This window comes from Magallana gigas, chromosome 4, assembly GCF_963853765.1.
Source record: "Magallana gigas chromosome 4, xbMagGiga1.1, whole genome shotgun sequence".
NCBI classification, from domain to species: domain Eukaryota; kingdom Metazoa; phylum Mollusca; class Bivalvia; order Ostreida; family Ostreidae; genus Magallana; species Magallana gigas.
In genome coordinates this window covers 37,386,423-37,410,216 of record NC_088856.1, presented here as the reverse complement: position 1 = coordinate 37,410,216, position 23,794 = coordinate 37,386,423, and the positions used below count along the sequence as shown (strand labels likewise).

General features: G+C 36.2%; 2 protein-coding genes across 2 annotated transcripts; both read left to right on the top strand.

Annotated features, from left to right (window-relative positions):
• Positions 1–3,469: 3,469 nt before the first annotated feature.
• Positions 3,470–9,691, top strand: LOC136275059 (uncharacterized). Its single transcript, XM_066083341.1, has one exon. It carries the CDS (start codon positions 3,470–3,472, stop codon positions 9,689–9,691), a length of 6,222 nt encoding a protein of 2,073 aa, XP_065939413.1.
• A 7,171-nt stretch (positions 9,692–16,862) lies between these two features.
• Positions 16,863–21,863, top strand: LOC105337819 (uncharacterized). The gene is made up of 3 exons (XM_066083340.1): positions 16,863–16,944; positions 19,904–21,488; positions 21,706–21,863. Exons 1-3 carry the CDS (start codon positions 16,876–16,878, stop codon positions 21,861–21,863), a joined length of 1,812 nt encoding a protein of 603 aa, XP_065939412.1. The 5' UTR covers positions 16,863–16,875.
• The last annotated feature ends 1,931 nt before the right edge of the window (positions 21,864–23,794 follow it).

Genomic DNA, 23,794 nt, shown 5'->3' with positions numbered 1-23,794 from the left:
TTTGATGATGCCATTCTTGTTCTAGAAGTTGACCATAATAATTTTTAGTTGACCTGAATGTCTGAATTGTCTGGATTTTGACTACTTGCTCATAGATGAATGGCACATTAGCCTTCAATTTAAAGTTTCACATTTAAGATGCACATTTCTCGTATTATAAAAATATTTTCTTGATAGATTAAAACTTGCAAACATTGTCAAATTCATCGTTTTAAATTGACAAAATTTTAACATTCATGAAAGCTTCAATACGTACATGTATTTAATTGGGAAGTTTATCATAAAAAATTACAACTGAAAAGTTAGCATGTGCATTGTTCAGACCGTTATTAATATTCATGTTTTGATCAGTCTACATGTAGATTTCATTACTAATTAATAATAACTGTGTTTATGAGAGAGAGAGAGAGAGAGAGAGAGAGAGAGAGAGAGAGATGTTAAATAATTCTTGGACTTTTATTTTCATTAACAAACTTTATTTTATATTCCTGTTTTTACAAGATGGTGTTGCGTCATCTGAAGGAGTAGTTCACAGAAACAAACAGTCTGGGTGAGGCTAAAGAGGGACAACTCTGTTTGTCCTTAAAATGCTGAGATAAATATTTCTGCTTGACATTTACTATCCCTGTTTGTACAACAAAGTGAATGACTGGCTAGCTGTAAACATAGACAATATGGAAGCTAACTAAGATGCCGCTAAATCTGCAGCAGAAATAGTGATTCTTTATTTTTTTTCAGATTTCTATCAAAGAGACATATTTATTTATATTATATGTACAGGTTTGTTCAAACTATCCATTCATACAAAGGTAGATCAAATATGTAATGACACACAGAGATAGAGTTTGATGATTGAAGAGATGTAGGACTTGAAATTTAAAGGTTAGGGAAACGCATAGGACTATGCCATTTCTTTAAGGGTTGATTAAAATTTGAATGTTTTGGACGAGAAGTGGAAGATCAAAAATCCACAAGCACCTAGATCAACTTTTTACAGAAATGTATATCCATAGTTGTATTTTTTTATTTATATTTGTTAAAAATTCAATTTTAATTGTTTCAGGAAATTTTACTCTGTGATCACACAGACTGTGCTGGTGGTGTTAAATTTGTATAAAAAAAGAATGCTTACCACATTACACATTTTTAGATAAAAGCTTAAGAACTAGGTACGGTTGTAATGGTATAAATGCCTAAAATTCCAACATTTTTCAAGTTGTTTATGAAAAGTAAATAAATGCATAATTACGAATATGATGTCAAGTGTAAGCTATAAATCCATAAAAATAATCGTTCAAAGCGTTGCTAAGCAACACCAGCATCCGCTAAATGCACGATGTTTACCGGAAATTAACATATTCAAGGCAATTTTTACTATAAAATTTGAAAATGTATATAGAGCGCAGGCCTCGAGCAAAACGAAACATGATTCATTGAAATATAATTAAAAAGAGAAAAGATTTAAACATAATTACATTTTGCTCGAGGCCTGCGCTGATAGTTAAATTTCCCGTCTTGTGACGAGTTTTAGTGGTGGTTTCAGTCGGGTAGACGCGATTATATACGCCGTATAATTAATTATCGTTGACGACAATCAGACAAGATAAGATAAATTTATCTTCAGTAGCTTTCATTACAAAAAATAATATCTTTAATAAGTTCTGATAAATTATTATCATGATAATGAATATATAGGAGGTGGTCATTCTTGTTTTCACTATAGGTCTACCGTCAACTGTATTTAGGCCTACCGTATACTGTTGACTGATGTTTTCCTTTTGTTTTCCCCGTACTTGTAACTTTTGTATAATTTTCCTCATTTACACTACATACTTTGAGCTTCTTGAAACGATTCTTCGATATGGCAAATTATTAAAAACAAGATATATATTCGCCATATGAAGTATATCGATAGTGAAGCTATCGAGCTCTCGAAAGGCCTTAGCTTCGGTAACAAAGTAGCACTTTTTTCCACCGCATAATATTCCTATTTGTGTACACAACACAAGAAAACATCATTACTTCAACAATAAGTCCCGTATTTTTATAGAGATGTTCGGTGAATGATCCATTCACTCAGAAAATATCAGTAAATTTCATTTGAAGCATTTCAAACGCATTTACAAAACAAGTTTGTTTACATGACGTCACATTCTTTTAATAAGGCGGGTCGTAAGTGAAAGAAATTAGGCTTAGCGATTTTTTTTACTCGACATTGTGAGTGGACTCCCGACTTCATCAAACAAAAGGTTGCTGATGTAGACTGTGATATACAATAAAATATTTAAAATAAGTTTACATGACACATCTTAAATGCTTAAATTAATTCAGCTGACAAGTAATTGATGATAATCACATAAAGGTCCTATACTGAGGCATTCACACCTTGCCGCGATCACGTCGTGCGTTAAATTTACAGTCAAATATTTTCTTTTTTTTGTCATTTTTACTATTTTTCTGCATCAGTGAATATAATTTTTGCAAGCACAGGTTCATTTACTTTATGTTCTTATATGTGCGCTGTAAAAATAATATTTGTACCGATGAAGCCGATGATAGTCTACAAACGTATACTCGATCATGTGTTGAAAGCTTTATACTTACCATTAGTATTTAAAATACATAAAATCCATGCAAACAAGACTGTATTACTTCTGTATTGTTTGTACAAGCTTACAAACATGAGAGAGAGAGAGAGAAAGAGAGAGAGAGAGAGAGTTTCTTTCAAATAATGTATTGTTACAACATAGAGTTGTTCCCCTTTATTTTTCAGAAATTTCAATTCCGGATTGAATCCGTTACCATTTTGCATTTTAGTAACATTTCCGTATTTGTAATGTTCTACACGGCATGGCGCCCACTCCAATTTGCATATATTTTATGCTGTTATAGTCCCGCATAGAGTAAGTCTTGCACTATTACTGTTTTTCTTTGATCTGTGTTATATTCCGAGTGTCATAACGGTGTAGCTTTTTTGTAAAATGTGTTTAATTGTGCATAACGTGATTTCAGTGATTTGTATCTTAGTCTAAATTTAGTAACGGATGTTAGCTACAGAGTTAGGGTTCACATTTGGTTTCCCGCGTCTTACATAGTCAATCGAATATTTTATGTACGACTTGTTGTCAGTATTATCATCTTACTCATGTAACAATTATCTAGTCAATTTCTGTATACTCAAAGCAACCTTTGTATAGCAACATTTTCAGTAAGGTTGTACAGCAAATATTATAGTCAACGTCATGCTAGATTTGACTCATAAATGTTTCATACTTATAAAATGAACAGTTGTCAAATATGTCATAAAAGGATTAGAAACACATTGTAACCTTTCTAAATGTATGTTTATTTTTATTTTTCAGTTTCTTACTAGTCTACTAGTATATATACTATATGTATGCATATCAAGAAATAAAGCAGTGTCAGACCACAAGGCTTAACAGTAAGAAATCTGGTGCAATTCAGCATAATGTCACAGCCAACAGAGGATGACTTAACACCTACCATGTCCACTCCACAGTCCATGGAGCAAGAGCAAGAGCTTACAGACACATGTGAAGGGGTGACAACAAGAGAACACAGAACCTTGTCCGAAAAAGGATTGATGTTTTATCAGTCTCGAGTGGACCATCTATCAGCAAAACTAACAAGAGTTGGAAAAGATCTTGACAGTTTACTTAACACAACTATATGTGAGGAAACAGATATTGAACTACTATCAAAACGTTTATTTGAAGTCTATAAGACATATGAAAATTTAAGTTCTGATTTTCTGAACTTCCTCATCAGACACAACACAGACGACAGTGCACGCGAACAGGCAGGTCTTACGCTCATTAAAGCCACATATGCTCAACGTGTAGAACAATTTGTTAAGAAAATGGATAGTGTTCACAGAGTTCGCGAACCAAAAACAAAATCCAACAGCTTTAAATCTGCAAGATCTTCAAGCAAGTCATCAAGTGTGGCATCTCTCCTCGGACGACAACGAGCTAAGCGAGAAGCAGCCAAAGTAAAACTTATGTTTGCAGAACAAGAAGCTATGTTAAAGGCAAAGATGGACGTTCTGTCAGTCAGAAAAGAAGCTGCTGTAGCCGATGCGGAGTACCTTGGAATGAAAGAGGAATTAGATCTCTGGGATGAAGACTCCGTGTGTGATGATAACAACAACAGTGATATTCTCACCAAATACTTTTGTTCTCAACTTATGGAGAATGACAACACCGACACACAAACAGGAAGTGTTCCTCCTGTGTTCAGTGTACAACAGCGTTCTAACAATACCGACACACAAACAGGAAGTGTTCCTCCTGTGTTCAGTGTACAACAGCGTTCTAACAATACCGACACACAAACAGGAAGTGTTCCTCCTGTGTTCAGTGTACAACAGCACACTGACACCAAGACTGGTGCAACTACTAAGACGTGTACTAAGCGTGAAGATCAAGTTAGGCCATCCACAGAACCAACTCGACCACCAATCACAAGTTTGTTAAACGCATATGCTCCTACCTTTCAGCCAACAAACCACAGTAGCCCTGCACAGCCGAAACTATCACAAGTAAAATCATCACAACCAGCATCATCGCAGCCATCACAACCTTCACAGCCGGAAGCACCACAACCTGCATTACTCAGCGAGTTTGCTAACTACATGAATAAGAAAGATCTTCTGCGTTGGTCATTGGTCACCTTTGATGATCGTCCTGAAACTTATCAGTCATGGAAGGATAGCTTTGAGGTACTTACCCAAGAATTGAATGCCAATCCAAGAGAAGAACTGAATTTACTGATCCACTACCTGGGACCTGACTCTAGAAAACATGCTGTGAGCATACGAACTGCTAATCTAAACAACCCACAGAAAGCTCTAGAGAAGTTGTGGAGTCGCTTGGATGACCGATATGGAAGCCCAGTCCTACTTGAATCATCTATAAAATCAAGATTGTCAGAATTCCCAAAATTGACCGGTAAGGACAGCAAGAAACTATTTGAATTGGCAGATTTGTTAAGTGAAGTGCAGCTGCGGATGGAGGATCCTACCCTCAACCGATCCCTTGCATATCTAGATTCGTCCACTGGCATGCGCCCAATTGTTGCAAAACTTCCAATTAACTTGCAGGAGAAGTGGACGACACGTGCAACCAATTACAATTTACAAAACGGGGTGACATACCCACCATTTACCTACCTTGTACAATTCGTGACTGAAATGAGCCGTATCCGGAATGATCCCAGCTTTAATTATCAAGCAACATGCGAAACCAGTACCAACTGTTCAAATCGTTCAAACTTTGTGAATGATTTCCGACACAGAGACTCTTTTAAGAAAAACAATGTTCAGGTGAAGAAAACAGCTGTAAACACATCGCAAGAAGATTCCAATATCAACATGGGAAACAACTGTTTTTTACACGTGTCCCGGCATAAGCTCAATCAGTGTAAGACATTCCAAAAGCTGACTCTTAACGAACGTAAGAAACTTCTGAAAGACTACAACTTCTGTTTTAAATGTTGTGATTCAACCACACACACTTATACAGGTTGTAGTGCATTTGTGAAATGTGATATTTGTGGAAACAGAAATCATCCTGCAGCACTACACGTCAGTGACATGTCCACCAAGAGACCAGGTGTTACACGTAGGTCACATTATGGCGGGGAGGAATCCAACAAGTCAGACTGTACACCCAGATCACATTATGACGGGGAGGAATCCAGGACTAACCTGAGTTCATGTTGTACAGAACTGTGTGGCAAAGACTTTACAGGGAGGTCTTGTTCCAAGACTATTCTAGTCAGAGTATATCCCGTGAATCAGCCTGAAAAATCACTGAGTGTATACGCATTGATAGACGATCAGAGTACCCATACACTTGCCAGAACTGAATTGTTTGATGCTTTAGATATTCCAATGTCTTCAGTTACAACATACTCGTTGAAGTCATGTGCCGGCACCTTTCAACGAAGTGGGAGGCAGGCTTCTGGACTAGTGGTGGAGTCAAACAATGGTTCCTGTAGATTACTGCTGCCACGGGTTACAGAGTGCGAACAAATTCCAGAGGAGGAAAGTGAAATTCCAACACCAGATATTGTTAAATTTCATTCACACCTTAGTGGGGTAGATATTCCTCCGCTTAACCAAACAGCACAAGTTCTACTGTTGATTGGTCGAGATCTACCAGAGGCTCACCACATTGAAGATCAACGTACAGGACCACGAGGAACTCCTTTTGCCCAGAAGCTAGCCCTGGGATGGGTTCTCATCGGAAACGTTTGTCTTGGAAACCTCCATCCACCTGCTAGTGTGAACGTCTTGAAGACGACTGTGCATCAAAGTGGCAGAGTTAGTGTATTTGACAAATGTGAATACAATATATCACTAAAATTAGATGATGATCCCATTTTCAGACGCCAAGCAAACGACAATGATTTAGGACAATCTATTGAAGATAACCAATTCATTGAACTGATGGATAAAGCCTTCACCAAAAATTCAACCGGAAATTGGACTGCTCCGCTACCTTTCCGGGAAACCAGAGAAATCTTGCCAAACAACAGATCAATGGCATTGAAACGAGCACTCATGCTTCAAGGGAGCCTTCGTCGGAACACAACAAAACAAGAACACTTTGTGAGTTTCATGCAGGGCATCTTTGACTCTGGTCATGCCGAGATTGCGCCTCCTGTTCAACCCGGACAGGAGTGCTGGTACTTGCCCATATTTGGGGTGTACCACCCTAAGAAGAAGGACAAAATACGAGTGGTATTCGACTCTTCCTGCAAACACGATGGCATTTCCTTGAATGATGTGTTGATGTTGGGACCAGACTTAATGAATCGTCTTGATGGAGTGCTCATGAGATTCAGGAAGGAGCCCATAGCCGTGATTGCAGACATTCAGCAAATGTTTTTCTGTTTTCGTGTGGCAGAACCTCACCGAGATTACCTCCGTTTCTTCTGGCATCAGAACAACGACCCAGCGCAAGAACTTCTAGAGTACCGAATGTGCGTTCATGTGTTTGGCAACAGACCCTCCCCAGCAGTTGCCACATACGGCCTTCGACGTTGTGTAAGAGATGACTGTAGTGAAGTGGTGAAACAGTTTGTTACCAGAAATTTTTACGTTGATGATGGTTTGGCATCATTTCCCAGTGTGAGTGAAGCAGTTAATGTTCTAAAGCAAACACAGAAGACACTCCTGGAAGGTGGAAATTTGAAACTCCACAAGATTGCATCGAATAGTGAAGAAGTCATGCAACAGTTTTCAACTGCAGATCTAGCAAAATCCATGGAACAGCTTGATCTAGATCGAGATGATCTGCCTATACACCACAGCTTAGGTTTGAGTTGGGACCTTGCAACAGATACCTTCATCTACAAAGCCTCGGAGGAGCTGAAGCCATTCACCAAGAGAGGATTGCTGTCAACTGTAAATGGTTTATTTGATCCACTCGGCTTCATTGCGCCCATTATTCTAAATGGACGATTCATCATGAGACAAGCTTTCACTGGGATTGAAAGTTGGGATGATCCCTTACCTACAACTATCATGGGTGCATGGAAACTTTGGTTAGAACAACTCAAAAGACTTAATGGTGTGCATATTCCACGGTGGCTACTTTCTGTATCATACCAAATGTGCGTCCACAAGACACTTCACATCTTTTGCGATGCCTCTGAAAAGGCAGTGAGTGCCTGTGCCTACCTTCGGGGTGTGACTTCAGAGAAGATATCCGTAGGTTTCGTATTTGGGAAATGTAAAGTTGCACCAAAAAGTGGACATACGATTCCAAGATTGGAGCTTTGTGCGGCAGTCCTAGCTGTAGAGCTTGGGGAGATGCTATCTAGGGAGCTCGACCTTCCTTTAGAGGACATCAAGTATTACTCTGACAGCAAAGTGGTACTGGGGTATCTATCCAATGAACGCAGACGGTTCTATGTTTATGTATGCAACCGTGTATCCAGGATACGAAAGAGTTCCTCTCCACATCAGTGGAATTATGTAGCTACAGAAGAAAACCCGGCGGACCAGGGAACTCGTGGACTTTTGCCAGAACAACTTTGTGATAGTTTATGGTTAAATGGGCCAGACTTCCTCAGAGGAAACTTAAGAAATCCCAATAATGAGAAGTTCTTTTTGGTAGATCCAGATAAAGATACAGAGATACGGGCAGAGATAGTGACTCTAAAGACCATATCATCCAAGTCAACTTTAGGCATTTCTCGCTTTAACCGCTTTGGGAGTTGGTCGAGTCTAGTGCGTGCCATAACACTTATCAAGAGAAGACTCAGTAAGAAAGGAAATGAAATATCTCGTCTAGATTCAGAATTGTTGATCATCAAAGAGACTCAAAAACAGTTTTATCAGAAAGAAATAAATGCATTACATGCTGGTAGACCACTGCCAAGAGACAGCACAATTCTAGCTTTGTCTCCATACCTAGATGATGGCTTGCTGCGAGTTGGTGGACGTATCAATTTATGTGACTTACCTGTCTGTGAAAAGACACCTATCCTGATACCTGGCCAGAGTCATATCGCTCGGCTATTAGTTCGCCATCATCATGAGAAAATTTACCATCAAGGGCGTCATCTTACAGAAGGTGCTATAAGGAGTGAAGGACTATGGATTACTGGAGGGAAACGCCTAGTGTCATCTATCATTCATCATTGTGTTACGTGCCGCAAGATGAGAGGAAAGCCACTTAATCAGAAGATGGCAGATCTTCCTAAAGACCGACTCACAAAGTCACCACCCTTCACCTTTGTAGGGGTAGATGTGTTTGGACCCTGGACTATCATCACAAGACGTACAAGAGGGGGCAGCGCACATTCAAAACGCTGGGCTGTATTATTCACTTGTCTGTACAGCAGAGCGGTCCACATTGAGGTCATTGAGGAAATGACCTCTTCCTCATTCATTAACGCCATGAGACGGTTCATTGCAATGCGTGGTGCAGTTTCAGAATTTAGATCAGATAGAGGAACAAACTTTGTGGGGGCTGCTTCAGAGTTAAACATGAACATAGTGAATGTCGAAGACAGCAGAATGAGGGCATTTCTGGAGGACAAGCGCATTGTCTGGAAGTTTAATCCTCCGCATGCATCACATTTTGGCGGCAGTTGGGAAAGGATGATCGGCATTGCGCGTCGCATCCTTGACGCAATGCTTATGGATACCAAACACGGGAAACTGACACATGAGGTGTTGACGACCTTTATGGCAGAGGTCATGGCTATAATGAATTCAAGACCATTAGTACCTGTATCCAGTGATGTTGAAGCACCATTCATCCTATCACCGCAGATGCTGCTGACACAAAAGACCCAGGAAGTACCTACTGAATTTAAAGATCTTGATGTGAAAGACATGTACCGCAGTCAGTGGAAAATGGTCCAGGTCATGGCAAATACCTTCTGGAAGCGCTGGAAAAGCGAGTTCCTTTCCACCCTGCAGCCTCGTCAGAAGTGGCTAGTTTCGACAGACAACCTTAAAGAAGGAGATGTTGTTTTACTCCACGACAAAGAAAGTGCACGTACTGATTGGCCAGTTGGTGTCGTGAACCGCATATTCCCGAGTAACTCTGATGGTCTGGTACGTAAAATCGAAGTGCGTATTCTTAAGGATGGAAAGCCATGCCTTTACATCAGACCGGCGACGGAAGTGATTTCATTGCTGACAGTGTGAACTATACAACAGAAACTTGTTTTTTGTGTGAAAATAATGTTCAGTTTATACATTTGTTTGCTACATACAAGTAGTGTTTACTGTGAAAATTTTTTTCTTCATTGTAAGGTTTTTTTTTTTTTTAGGGTGATAAAATCAGACGGGGAGTGTATTGTTACAACATAGAGTTGTTCCCCTTTATTTTTCAGAAATTTCAATTCCGGATTGAATCCGTTACCATTTTGCATTTTAGTAACATTTCCGTATTTGTAATGTTCTACACGGCATGGCGCCCACTCCAATTTGCATATATTTTATGCTGTTATAGTCCCGCATAGAGTAAGTCTTGCACTATTACTGTTTTTCTTTGATCTGTGTTATATTCCGAGTGTCATAACGGTGTAGCTTTTTTGTAAAATGTGTTTAATTGTGCATAACGTGATTTCAGTGATTTGTATCTTAGTCTAAATTTAGTAACGGATGTTAGCTACAGAGTTAGGGTTCACATTTGGTTTCCCGCGTCTTACATAGTCAATCGAATATTTTATGTACGACTTGTTGTCAGTATTATCATCTTACTCATGTAACAATTATCTAGTCAATTTCTGTATACTCAAAGCAACCTTTGTATAGCAACATTTTCAGTAAGGTTGTACAGCAAATATTATAGTCAACGTCATGCTAGATTTGACTCATAAATGTTTCATACTTATAAAATGAACAGTTGTCAAATATGTCATAAAAGGATTAGAAACACATTGTAACCTTTCTAAATGTATGTTTATTTTTATTTTTCAGTTTCTTACTAGTCTACTAGTATATATACTATATGTATGCATATCAAGAAATAAAGCAGTGTCAGACCACAAGGCTTAACAAATAACGTAGTATAAGTAAGAATTAAACTTCACAGAGGCAGTGCAATCATGACATCAAACATCACAAATACTACAAAATACGTCGTCATTGTTTGACGCATTTTTCTTGAAATGAAAAACAATTGAACGAAAATGGAAGAGCACATGGTGGAGCTCGCAGACTGATTTGATTGACAGGTGAAACACGTGGATCGAAACTGTTTAGTTGGAGGGATTGATTAAACCACAGTGTGCATTATTCATGGTTAATTATAAAGATTTAAAAGTATTTCATATCAATGTATTGCACATTTGAGAGTAAAATGACTATCATTTATCAAAAACTAAATTAAATGCAATAGTTTGTTTCTTTCTTGGAACAAATGATACCTAAAATATTATACGGCGCGCAGTAAAAATTGTACATCACATGGAAGTAATAAAGAAAGAAAATATTTAAACTCATTCTAAATATATGAAACTTTATATTATTCTCTTGAATAAAGAACAAATGTCTGTAATCATGTCTTTATATAGTTTTGATAACGGTAAGTGTTATAAAAAGGGTAAGCTATATGTATGTCTTTCGTTATGATTCTACATGCTATGTACTCGCTGTTATAACCGACCAAACATTTTATGTCACATACTGTATATTCTTTATTTTACGTGTGTACTTCATTCCGCGACTCCACTGCTTTGAATCAAATCGCAAAAATATAAAATCGCGAACACCAAACTTTTATCATAGTTTCAATTAGTTTACATCTGTCCGAAAATTAAAAGCGAGATTTTAAAACCCGCGATATGTGCTTCTTGTGATTTTACGCAAAAATTAATTCCTCGAGTTTCATTAGGAATGTTATACAAAAAGTGCCTGTTTGTGAGAGTAACAGTTGAAATAGACACCCGAGAAAACTATTGTCGACGCAAAACGAGGTTGACAATGGTGTTCGAGGGGAGTCAGTTTCAACTGTTACCCTCCCAAACAGGCACTTTTTATTTTAATATACTGATAGACTTCATTTTAGAGAAAATTTTACTACTTTTATAACAGAAATGACATGAATTCTACGGCGAACCGTACGCACATAATTTATACGCGCATGTAACGATTCGTTGTGTTACCCGTTGCCAAGCGTGTTGCTAACGCTGAGGGTAATAGAACGGATTATCAACTGCGTCTAAACCATACAGATTTGAGTATTTACCATAAAGATATAATTAACAGTATTTAGCTACTGGCTTTAATTTGAGGTTTGGTTGTTAATTACAAAAAACCATTGTTTTTAAAATAGTTGTAATGAAAAAGAAAGTTCCCGCAGGTAAGTGTTGATTTAAATTATATAGAAATATCAACGGTAATTACTTATCGCAGCTTTGTTTGCCTTTCGGAAATAACCAAAAAAAAAATAGATAAATAAATAAATAAAACGTTTAAGTTAATTGATTACGGCGACGCTTTTTATTTTCTCTTTCCATGTCTCATTACAGGGGACACAACAATTCTGAATATGAGCGAAAAGTGCACGATGAAAAAAGACAAAGGGATTGTTTATGGCATAAATGCATTTATACTCAACGATTTTAGGCATTTATATCTCAAACAAAACTCATCGTTGATGCTAGAGAATGCGAAGACGCAAACACCCAATAACAAAAACAAAGCTGTTACCTTTTTCAAGAAAATCCCGATTTCGTATTTTTAAACTACACTGCGAGCCTTAATCCTAACGAAACTAGTTTGGATTCAAATTGAAATAAGGAAATTAATCAGATTATGTTTAATTGTTAAAGACTGTAATAATTTACAATATCATTATTCTATTTTTTTTATAAATATCAACCCTTTCAAAAGAGACAGTATAAATGATGTAACGGAATTGTAAAGGCAGATGTGTTAACATTAATTTAAAAATGGAGCACTATAATTTGAACTTTCCAGAAACACACGAGATATTGGACTTTTTATTTACTGTGAATATATATGTTAATAATTATGTGTATATAATAATGGCCATTATACAACTTACCGTCGTATTTAAAGTTACCATTATACATGTAATGTGATTCATATGAATTTCATTGCTTACGTGTATAACGTTACGATGTTAAATGCGACGTCATTATAACCTGACTAAAATGACACACTATTTGAGCAGTGGCACACACAACAATTATGAAGAAATTATCAAAACTGTTCTGTTTAATGAAGTTACATATTAATGTCTACCTTTTAGTAAAATATCGTTTGATTTAGAGATAGGGCCATTTTTGGCATATACCGTACCTAGTTCTTAGAAAATGTTAGCAGGAAAACGCCATGAACTTATTATTGTTGACTGCTGTGACACTCATATTTTTTAGTAACTAACTGAAATGTTGATATGCTTTTAGTTATAACAAAAGAAGATTTTTATAAGTTATACATGTATTTCTCTCTTTCTACACATCAATCTGTGTCAAAAAGAATTACATCCATGAAAACTACACGTCAATCATCTAAAATCTTGCTTTAATTTCTTATTTACATTGTTAATATATAGTGTATATTATTTAACATAGGTATATACAAGTTATAAACATTGCAGACAATAATTTGTGTCAATATTTTATTGTTTTATTCTAGATATTGTACGTTGTACAGTTTTAAGTGCATATGATAAGTCAGATTAAAACTAGTAAAAGATACATAGTATCTGACTTTGATGTCTATTTCAAGAACCGAGTTTTCAGTTCAAACGTTTTCATGACCCTTAACTTAAGGATCAAAGACATGTTGTAATTTATTAGATGTCCTATTTTTTTTTAATATGAATGTCTAATTTAAATTTCAACAAAGCTAAGGTTAAGTGGTTTCATGTTGTCATTTCATTAAATTGTTTTAACACCCCTCCCGACCCCAAAGAGGTAGTGACAGTTATCAGAAATATTTGATTGAAATTAGACACAAATGCATAAACATACAGTAATGTATTTTTTTATACTTTCACGTTAAATACTGAAATCTGATTGATTTAGACGCAGTTGATAATCCGTTCTATTACCCTCAGCGTTAACAGCACACTTAGCAACGGGTAACACGACGATTTGTTACATGCGCGTAAATTATGCGCGTACGGTTCGCTGTAGAATTTCCGTCATTTCTATATAAAAGCAATATAAAAATTATAATATTAAATTATAATGCAACCTCCGCTTCGCGTCAGTTGACAATGGTTATCTCGGGGTGTTAATTTCAACTGTTACCATCACAAACAGGCACTATTTATATAATGCTCCCTCATAACCCATAAGCGGATCTAGACTAGAAAGGTTGGGGGGGGGGCGGCAGGGTTTGTGTTTGTCTTCACACCCCCCCCCCCCCACCACTCGCACACAAAAAATATGTCTCAATCCCCCCCCCCTTTTTGCAAACAAAAGTATACCTCGAACCCCCCCCCCCCCCCTTGAAAAATATTCTGGATCTGTGTATGTAATCCATGTTGTTTATTTGGTTTTTAAAATTAGACCAAAAAAATCTATGGGATCCGATGTTTCTATTATGATGTCATTAAAAGCAATGCAGCGTTTGACTGTTATTTTAAACAGCCTGCATGAAGATGGATATAATTAGAGCCCAATTTGTATTTCAATGACTGATTTTATTAATGCTTTGCGTTAGGGTCATGCATGGATAAAGTTGGGTGTGGGGACCCTTGCTCCTCCCCATATAAATTCAGATATCAAGATGTTTCAAAATTGCCGAAAATTAGCATCGACTTGACACCCCCCCCCCTTGCACACAAATCCCCCTCCCCGCCCGCGTTGACTATATCCTAGATCCTTGCATGATAAAGGCAATGCAATCAATGCTTTAGTCCGATCGACACGGTTTTCTTAGATTTCACGATAGGGATATATGCATTTTAAGATCCATATGTTTTATTGTAAAAATTGAAAAATAATAGTTTACATTCTAGAGTTCTGAATAGATAGTGTTTTAAATCAAATTTCTTAAAAAAATTACTTAATATATATTTAGTTATATCTGTATCTAGATAGATAGAGAAATCTGGGCCCACCCACCCCCTTCACGAAATTTCAAACACAGGGGAGTCGTTGGAAGGTATTTCATATTGGGGCGGCGAATTTAATGGATAAAGGGGGGGGGTTGAACTGGATCTGAATTGACTTGAAATGAAAATATTCTACGATATTTCCAACTATTGTTAAACATATGTTTTAAAATTATGATAATGTCATTTTTATGGCACTATATAAGAAACAAAGCAATTATGTTTACAGAGGCATATTCCATGTCCACCGAGGCTCAGTTCGTGCCTTCAGAGGCACAGCACGTGTCCACAGAGGCACATATCATGCCCACAGACGCACATCATGCACTCACAGAAGAGGGACAACTGCGCCCACACAGAGGCCGAGCAAATGCCCACAGGACTGAGGTGCCCATGACCTGTTCCAAAAGATAAAAATAGAGTCCCTAGGGACACAGAACATGCCCCCGAAAATCGAAATAATGGCACCCGGATTTATACAAACAGATGCAACATGGGACCATTTCGAGAAATATTCCGAACCCAAGGTAATTATAAGTTTATCATTTTGCTGAATTGTTAATTATTGATGTGTAATAACTAATTGTGTTCTTTATTATCATTTCTTTATTCCTCTATTAACTTAAATTCATATGTTATAAATTTCAACATACCAGTGATTTGGAGATACCGAGTCCCTCGTTTACACTGTTTTGGAAATGTGCGCCTTTTTTTCTTTTAGATGTTCCAGGATATCGATGATGTTGGACCATGACAGCGATGGTGACAGTGATGACGAGGAGGAAGGAAACGACAAAGAACTTGACCAGGCGATATGGTGATAATTAATTGTAATCAGATTAACCAGATTTATTTGATTATATTTTCATCATGTCATTGATTCAATATTACGAATTAATTTGTACAGTCATTTCATGCATATCGTTTACAAATTTATGCTATGCTGTAGTATGCAATTTCATTGATATGCTATGAGATTTCAATGCATTGCTATGAGATTTGTTTGCTATACTATGAGAAATTGACATGAAGGGCTTAATGATATGGTATGCTATGAGATTTGAACAAAAACGCCTCCATACACAGAAGAGTTCTACACATTTGGAAGTTAAATGATAAAAAGCCAAAATTAACCACTACTCTACAATGTGAGCGTTTATTCTTCCAAATAAAACCATTTAAACCCAGTAAAAATCATGTTGAATGCTATGCTATGGAATGCTATGGTATGATATGACGAATGCAATTCTATGAGATTGTATGCTATGGTATGAGATTCCAATGCTATGCTATGAGATTGCAATGTTATGCTATGAGATTTCAGTACTATGATATGCTATGTTGTAAGTTGTAAAAGATATGCTTGAACTGACTGTAAACATTCTCAGCAATGTATTCTTGTTATTAAAAGAAATATCAAAACAAATCTGAACATTCAATAATTCGCAATCGCAATTTCTCGGGCCTTTCCGGCAAGCTCGGAAAAACACCTCGAATGTATTAACATCACCGGATGTTAGAATTTTATACAAAATAGAGTCGCTTCCCAGTAAAATAGATATCGGCTAGACAGCATTGTATGTCGTTCCTGTTGTATATTTTAGGGTATATCATTGACTTTAATGAAGTCGAACTCACATTTCAACAGATCTTAAAATGTGTTGAATTTATATCAAGTTTTACAAAAAGGGGGTGTCATGGACGCCTAGGTAATACATTTGAGGTGTTTTTCCGAGCTTGCCGGAAAAGCCCGAGAAGTTGCAATTGAATATTTCGTAGTCACGTGGTTTACAGGCCCTGTCCAGTTTTAGTGCCGTGTCTGGGGAGATAATTCTCAGGGAAGAGGTACTGAAAAAAGGGCCCACCTTTTGTTGAAATACAGTATCCAAATTACAAATAAATCTACGAGTTTTAATTTTTTTCTGTGTAATTTCTTTATATACATGTTCTCTCTTTAGGCACGGGCGTTGTCAGAGCTGACCATCAAAACATTTCTGGCTGAGAAGCGAATAACGTCAGAGGTGATTATACTTATATGCATGCATGTATATAAACCGATCATATATTCCTGAATTAATCGTCTTGATGTAAATTTCGAATTTACCAGTTGGGAGTAAATTCAAAATTAACAATATGTAAATTTTGTATTTCCTGCCGCCCGGTAAATTAAAAATATGCAACGTGACATAAATACTTAATAAATCGATAAATGCGTAGTTGATCATGTGAACCTTTTTGTCGAAGGATAATTGTTCATATGAACATTTATATCTGTTTTAAGGCCAGGAGGATGTCCAAGATGGCGATACAGTCTGCCTACTCAGCGGCCGTGGTTACTCCACTAAGGTCCTCAAAGAAGGTGAGAAGGAGCTTAATCTTTACACAGGAATATTTATTCTAATATTCAAATATAAATCAAAGGTTCTACATGTAAAGCTCTGTAGTTTAAGCTAAAACACATACAAAAGTATTTTACTTTTATTCACATGCTATAAGCTATAGTTTAGCTGCAGGTCTGTAGTTTCCCGATCTGAAATAAAAAATTCGGATGGAGGATCAGGTCGTCCATCCGAATTCAGTTTCAGACCAGGATCCACAGACCTGCAGTTATTAAAAACTATTGTGAAATTATTTGCCAGTTTATTGGCTAGTAAAAAGTAGACAAGGTTCTTAGATATTGTCAGTATAAACAGGGCAAGATTCTTAGATATCGTCAGTATAAACAGGACAAGGTTCTTAGATATGTTTTATATAGAGTAGACAAGGTTTTTAGATATGGTCAGTATAAACAGGACAATGTTCTTAGATATGGTCAGTGTAGAGAAGACAAGGTTCTAAGATATGGTTTATATAATGAGACAAGGTTCTTATGTACGGCCAGTATAGAGAAAACAAGGTTCTTAGATAGGGTTTGTATAGAGTAGCCAATGTTCTAAGATATGATTAGTTTAAACAGGACAAAGAGTTTAGATATGGTATGTATAGAGTAAACAAGGGTCTTAGATATGGTTTGTATACTGAATACGAGTTTCTTAGATATGGTTGGTATAAAGTAGACAAAGTTCTTAGATATGGTCAGTATTAACAGGACAAGGTTCTTAGATATGGTCAGTGTAGAGAAGACAAGGTTCTTAGATAAGGTTTATATAAAGTAGTCGAGGTTCTTAGATATGGCCAGTATAAAGTCGACAAGGTTCTTAGATATGGTCAGTATAAACAGGGCAAGGTTCTTAGATATTATTAGTATACTGAAGACGAGGTTCTTAGATATGGTTATTATAGAGTAGACAAGGTTCTTAGATATGGTCAGTATAAACAGGACAAGGTTCTTAGATATGGCTAGTATAAAGTAGACAATGTTCTTAGATATGGTCAGTATAAACAGGGCAAGATTCTAAGATATTGTTAGTATAGAGAAGACAAGGTTCTTAGGTACGGCCAGTATAGAGTAGACAAGCTAGGTTCTTAGATATGGTCAGTATAAAATTATCGTTCTTAGACATGGTCAGTAAAGACATAACAAGGTTCTTAGATATAGCGTATGTAAAGTATTTAAGGCTCTTGAATCAATATGGCCAAAATGTAGTGTTGCACATTCTGGTACATTGAGACAGCATAATATATATTGAAATTTAGAAGAAAAATCCGTGCTTTTAAAATAAATTAAGGAATAATTGTTTTCTTATCATTTAAAAATGTAGAAATCTGATTATCAAGCGTGCAAGGCGACTATAGTAAAGTTAAACAAGGAAAATCATTAGCCAATGACTCGCTTAACTATGGAGGCGTAGTAGGCAACCAATCAGATCGAGGTTCTTATCAAGGTTCTTAAATCCAATAATACGTTACTATTATACCTCTGTACAGAACACAGGTGGTTTGTAGACTGGTCCTCTGTCTCTGTCGTACGAAAAAGATATCGTGCATATCATACAGGCATTGCAAGTCGAAGGTGGTAAGTTAATTAGAACAATTTTGTCTGAAATTGTGAGAAAACTAACTATCTAATATATCTCATGACGGTTCAACATTTTACATATTCCTAACCGTAATCTAGATGATAAGTCAACAAGGGCTTGTCCTTATTATTGAACCGAAAGTAGTGACCATTTTTAGAGACATGATAAAGTTATCTAGCTTTATTATTCCATTCCTTTTGCATTTTTAAAGATATGTGTTATTCTATAACAGTTTCTGGTGAAAGAAAAGTAAACGGCCAACATTTTTATTTACAAACGAGACTTTGACCCGTGCCTGCACGGGTTGACATTACATATCGGACATTTACGAAATAGATACATCGACACACCATATTGTTGACATTTACATAACAAAGCTATTAGCCTAAAATAATGCTATGAAGTTCACTACACTTTCATTTGTTAGAATAATCTAACTGTGTCTTGTCTCGGGAATTTGGCCCTTGCAACAGTTGGATTGCCTCCCATATATCCTTAATGTAGCAGAAAATTGCAGAATCGCTCCGAAACGATTTTTAAAAAAAAAATTAATGAAGTTGCATTGAAAATAACAGTCAAATTAATTGTAATAAACCTTTTTGAGTCTGTAAATATCTTTCAAAATTTAATCCATATACTAGTAATCGAAAAACTCAACACTTTTTCATTAAACGTAAAGTTGCGAAATTTCTTTGCTACAGAGACAATACACGGAACGCATTCTATCGTAAAACCGGGTCCGTAGGAAATTGATCATTTTAACGATAAAACATATTTTTCCATGGAATCAAATTGCCATCACGAAGACAAAAGTAATTACTCAGTTTATAGGTATATTTGTTATTTTATAATTGCTCTCATAAGATATAGATGAACAGAATATATAATTATAGCAAATTTCCTATGAAATTTTACACGTATTTGTATTATCGTTTCTGAGTTTATTCATGAAAATATGATATTATGGAAACATAAACTAAAGATTCCGTTAGCGTGAATGTATTGCGCAAACGCAAGATTGTTAAATCCAAACAAATCCAGATGATTTCAGGGATTTTTTAAGGAAATTTCGTTGATTATTAATTATCAAAGCTGAATTGAGAAAATTAAAACAAATTGGCAATCTTCAAGTACAAATGATGTTTAATATATATAAAACTAAAGACATTACTCTTCCGGTATTAAAGGCCAAAATTCGGGTCTATTGTTTTGATATAGTAGTATTGATATTTGTATGACCTGAGTAATAAACGCTGTAACGTGTTTCATTGTCTTGATAAGTTTTAGTGGATTTGTAAAGTGAAGCTATTTACCTTATTAAATTGTATATACCGGTATATTAAAATTTTCTAATTTCAGATGGCATTATCTGAATCCCCAATACCACCCGACGCTCAGCATTATTTGGTGTGTGGCACTGAAGACTGTAAGAAGAACTGCCAGTTTTACTGCAATGACTGTCACCAACCAATGTGTGAACAATGTAGAGATGAACATCAGAATAATAAGAAAACCGAAAAACACGAAGTGGTCCCTTATAAACAACGCAAACATCAAATTCCTTTAGAGAAATGCAAGATCCACCCATCAAAACACATAGATCTTTTCTGTGAGGAATGCCAGATTCCCATTTGTTCTAAATGTACAACCACAAAAGAACATCGTGGTCATCTGTTTACCGATCTAGAAATTGTCTTTGCTGAAAATTTTTTACTTTGTCACGTAGAAGTTGCCAAAATTCGAAGCTATTTTGAGCCTACTTCTCAAGATTTGAAAACGGAAATTGCTGAAGATGTCAAAGAAATAAAGAGGACAATTGAAGACATAAGAACATCCATGAAGGCTGAAGCTGAGTCTGTGAAAAAGTTGGTAGACACAGTCACGTTAGATAAAATAAATCATGTTGACAAAATAGAACAGTCATTATTGGAAACTTTAAGCGGTCAAAGTCAAAAAATAGATGACTACATTAACTATCTCAATGATTTAATTAAGACGTTTTTTGGTTATTTATCTCCTTCAAACATCGGACAATTAACATTTGCTCTCAAATCAAAATACCTAATGATGCAACCAATACCAGAGACATCCAAGCCTGTCCCACCCGTATTTACTGCTGGTCAACACAACAAGGAAAATATCGCTAAACTGCTGGGTAGAATAACTGTTCCCGACACCAAACCACAGAACAGAAAAGTAAAGCCCATGGTGACTGCCTCTACACAGTTGAAACCTACAGGGAAACAGAGAAAACAAGACAGGGAGAAATCTGACATGAAACATACACTGTCTCTATCTTCCTCCGTCACCAAGGTCAGGGAGTACAAAGTACCAGGTGTTTGCAATGTATATCATATATCACTAGGTAAATCAGGCAGACTCTGGGTCAGTGATATGAATGGTAACCTTGTCCAAACAGATCTACAGGGGAATCAGCTACAGAAGAAACAAACCAGTGGTATCAGATCCGAAGGCTGCCACACAGTCACACAGGACGGGGATCTGATCTATACAGACAAACAAAACAAAGTCATCAATAGAATAACATCGGATAATATAATAACTGAATTCAATAAAACAGGAGACTGGGAACCACTTAGTTTACATTGCTCCCACATCAACGGGGACATACTGGTGGGGATGATAAAGGATACAGAGGGTAAAGTCACCAGGTACAACAAGACAGGGACAGAAATACAGAACATACAGAGAGACAACAAAGGACAGGAACTGTATGAGCTGCCGCACTACATCACAGAAAACATCAATGGTGATGTCTGTGTATCAGAAAATAACAAATATGCTGCAGTGGTGGTGGATAAATCAGGACGACACAGGTTCTCCTACACAGGTCAGAGGTTAGGGTTTAATCCCTATGGAATATGTACTGATGTACTCGGTCACATCCTGGTGTGTGATACATACTGTGGAATCATTAATTTTCGTGGGGGCCAATTTTCGTGGATTGCTGAAATTTTATAGGTTCGTGGGGACGTAATTTCGTGTATTTTCTTATACCTACAAAATGAAATATTACTTTATAACCCTAATATATTATTCGTGGAGGATGTAAATTCGTGGATGAGAGGTACCCACGAAATCCACGAAAATTGAGCCACCACGAAATCTAATGATTCTACAGTATCTATTCAGTAACACAGTTGATCTTCTGGACCAGGACGGTCAGTTCTTGTCTCTACTACTCACATCACAACAAGGGATAGATTATCCCATTAGTGTGTGTGTGGATGATGACAACAATCTCTGGGTGGGACAACGTAACACCACCACAGTGACAGTGTACAAGTATCTACAGTGATCATTATATGTCCATACACTAATTAGGTACTGTGTGTGTGTTGTGAGACAATGTAACAACACTGTTATATACTGGTTTATACATTGTAGATAGAAATGCATGTAAACATTCTTGTTGCCTGGTATGTTTATAATTTTGATTAATGAATCATATTCATTGCCTGATGAATAAATAAACATGTATTATTTTTCTTTTTATAGCTATTAGACACTTATTTTCTGATTGAATCTTGACAATTGCTATCAAAAGGACTTGCGTAACATATGGTTTTACTATTAAATGATGTCATCAAACTCTGATTGAAGTAAGGAGAATGTTTTCTGAATGATATCCTTAAAAGTGACATCTTAAAAAACAAATGTAATTATGTTAACACAAAATTGTTAATAGGCACTGATCATTTAAGATATTGATATATAAATTATCGTATTATTCTCTTTCACTAGTTCTAATCTAATTTATGTAAGAACACTGTCTTAAAAACCCGTGAAGTTGCGATTGGATTTCCATCTAAGTGAATTCTTTCTCAAAAGGTTGATTTTCCCCTGTGACCTTGATCTTCGAGCCTTGTTGTCCAAATGCTGGGCCTGACTTGAAAAAAAAAACCGTACCTTGAAAGAAATACAGACAATATTCAACATTCAGCGTTTCATCAATTGATGAATTTGATAGAAGATAAATATTTAGGGTCCTCCACATCTTTGGGAGAAGTCCTAAACATCTAATTTATAGTAACTGAAAGACATGGATTTCGAGTATACATTCGACTTGAAAATGACAGAAAAACTCCATTTTTGGGGGGGGGGGAATCAACGTTTAAAATATCACCGCTATATTCAATAAAACAAAGTGAAACGTCCCTGCAGTATTCGAACTGGAGACCTGCGGGTCAGTAGATCAAAGGTACATCCATTGCACTACAGTGATAGACATCAGAATTCGGCGATACAAACTGTGTCATAATGGGATAACCATGCGCGGATACAGAAAATTTTTCGAGGCGGGGGGTTCCGACGGTGATTTGAGTTTAGCGGGGGGGGGGGGGGGGTTCAAGGCATATTTTTGGTAATTCTATAATGAAACTGAAAGAAATTTGAATTTTACAGGGGGAGGGACCCCTGGCCAACCCACCCCCTTTTCTCGATCCGCGCATGTTATCATCACCAATATTTCATAGTTTTCTTAGGTTTAAAAAGGTTTCGACTGCATAATCGATTATCTTGTTACATGTAAAACTGGATAATGTAGATTTCATTCTTGTTAGCTTCTATATACATGAAGAGCTGTGAATTAAAATTAATTTCCGTAAGAAATATAGGGAATTTAATGATACTTTAAAGTTAGTCGATGTGAATATATTTTAATAGTCATTGATGGAAAACATATTCGTCATTATTTACACACTTTGTTTTTTTGTTTTATTTTGCTCGTAAGCGGAATCAACTTATATTTAATGCTTACTAAATTTGGTCTTTCAATATAATCAGTTTAAGTTTGAAAAATTGTCTTTTTCTAGAATTTCTTTTTAAATATATATTTTTTTATATTGCATGGAATTGAGTTTTTTAAAGTATAAAACTTAGGAGGAACATCTTTTGGTTCAAGTATCAATTTCAATCTAATTTTGCATAATATGTATATGATGATAAAGAACTCCCTGCATTCCATTCATAAGCTATCGTTAATTGATTATCTTTATTCATACATACCCGTTTATAGTACAAATACAAGGACAAATTAAAATTAACAAAGTTAAGATCAAATGTTAAACAAGTGACATTCTATAACATACATTCCTCTCTGTATGGATGTTTAATATATGATAATATCTACCTTTTGAAATTATGCACAGCTGCCAAAATTAATTGTTATTTGGCGTCAATCAATGTAAAAAAAAAAGAATTGAATAATGAAAGAATAAACAACTTTTG

Excerpts from the sequence above, each read along its gene's own strand:
- LOC136275059 (XM_066083341.1), top strand. The coding sequence starts at position 3,470 with ATGTCACAGCCAACAGAGGATGACTTAACACCTACCATGTCCACTCCA.
- LOC105337819 (XM_066083340.1), top strand. The coding sequence starts at position 16,876 with ATGTCCAAGATGGCGATACAGTCTGCCTACTCAGCGGCCGTGGTTACT. Across the intron at positions 16,945-19,903 it reads CACTAAGGTCCTCAAAGAAG|ATGGCATTATCTGAATCCCC; the intron begins GTGAGAAGGAGC and ends TTCTAATTTCAG. Across the intron at positions 21,489-21,705 it reads CTGTGGAATCATTAATTTTC|TTGATCTTCTGGACCAGGAC; the intron begins GTGGGGGCCAAT and ends TCAGTAACACAG.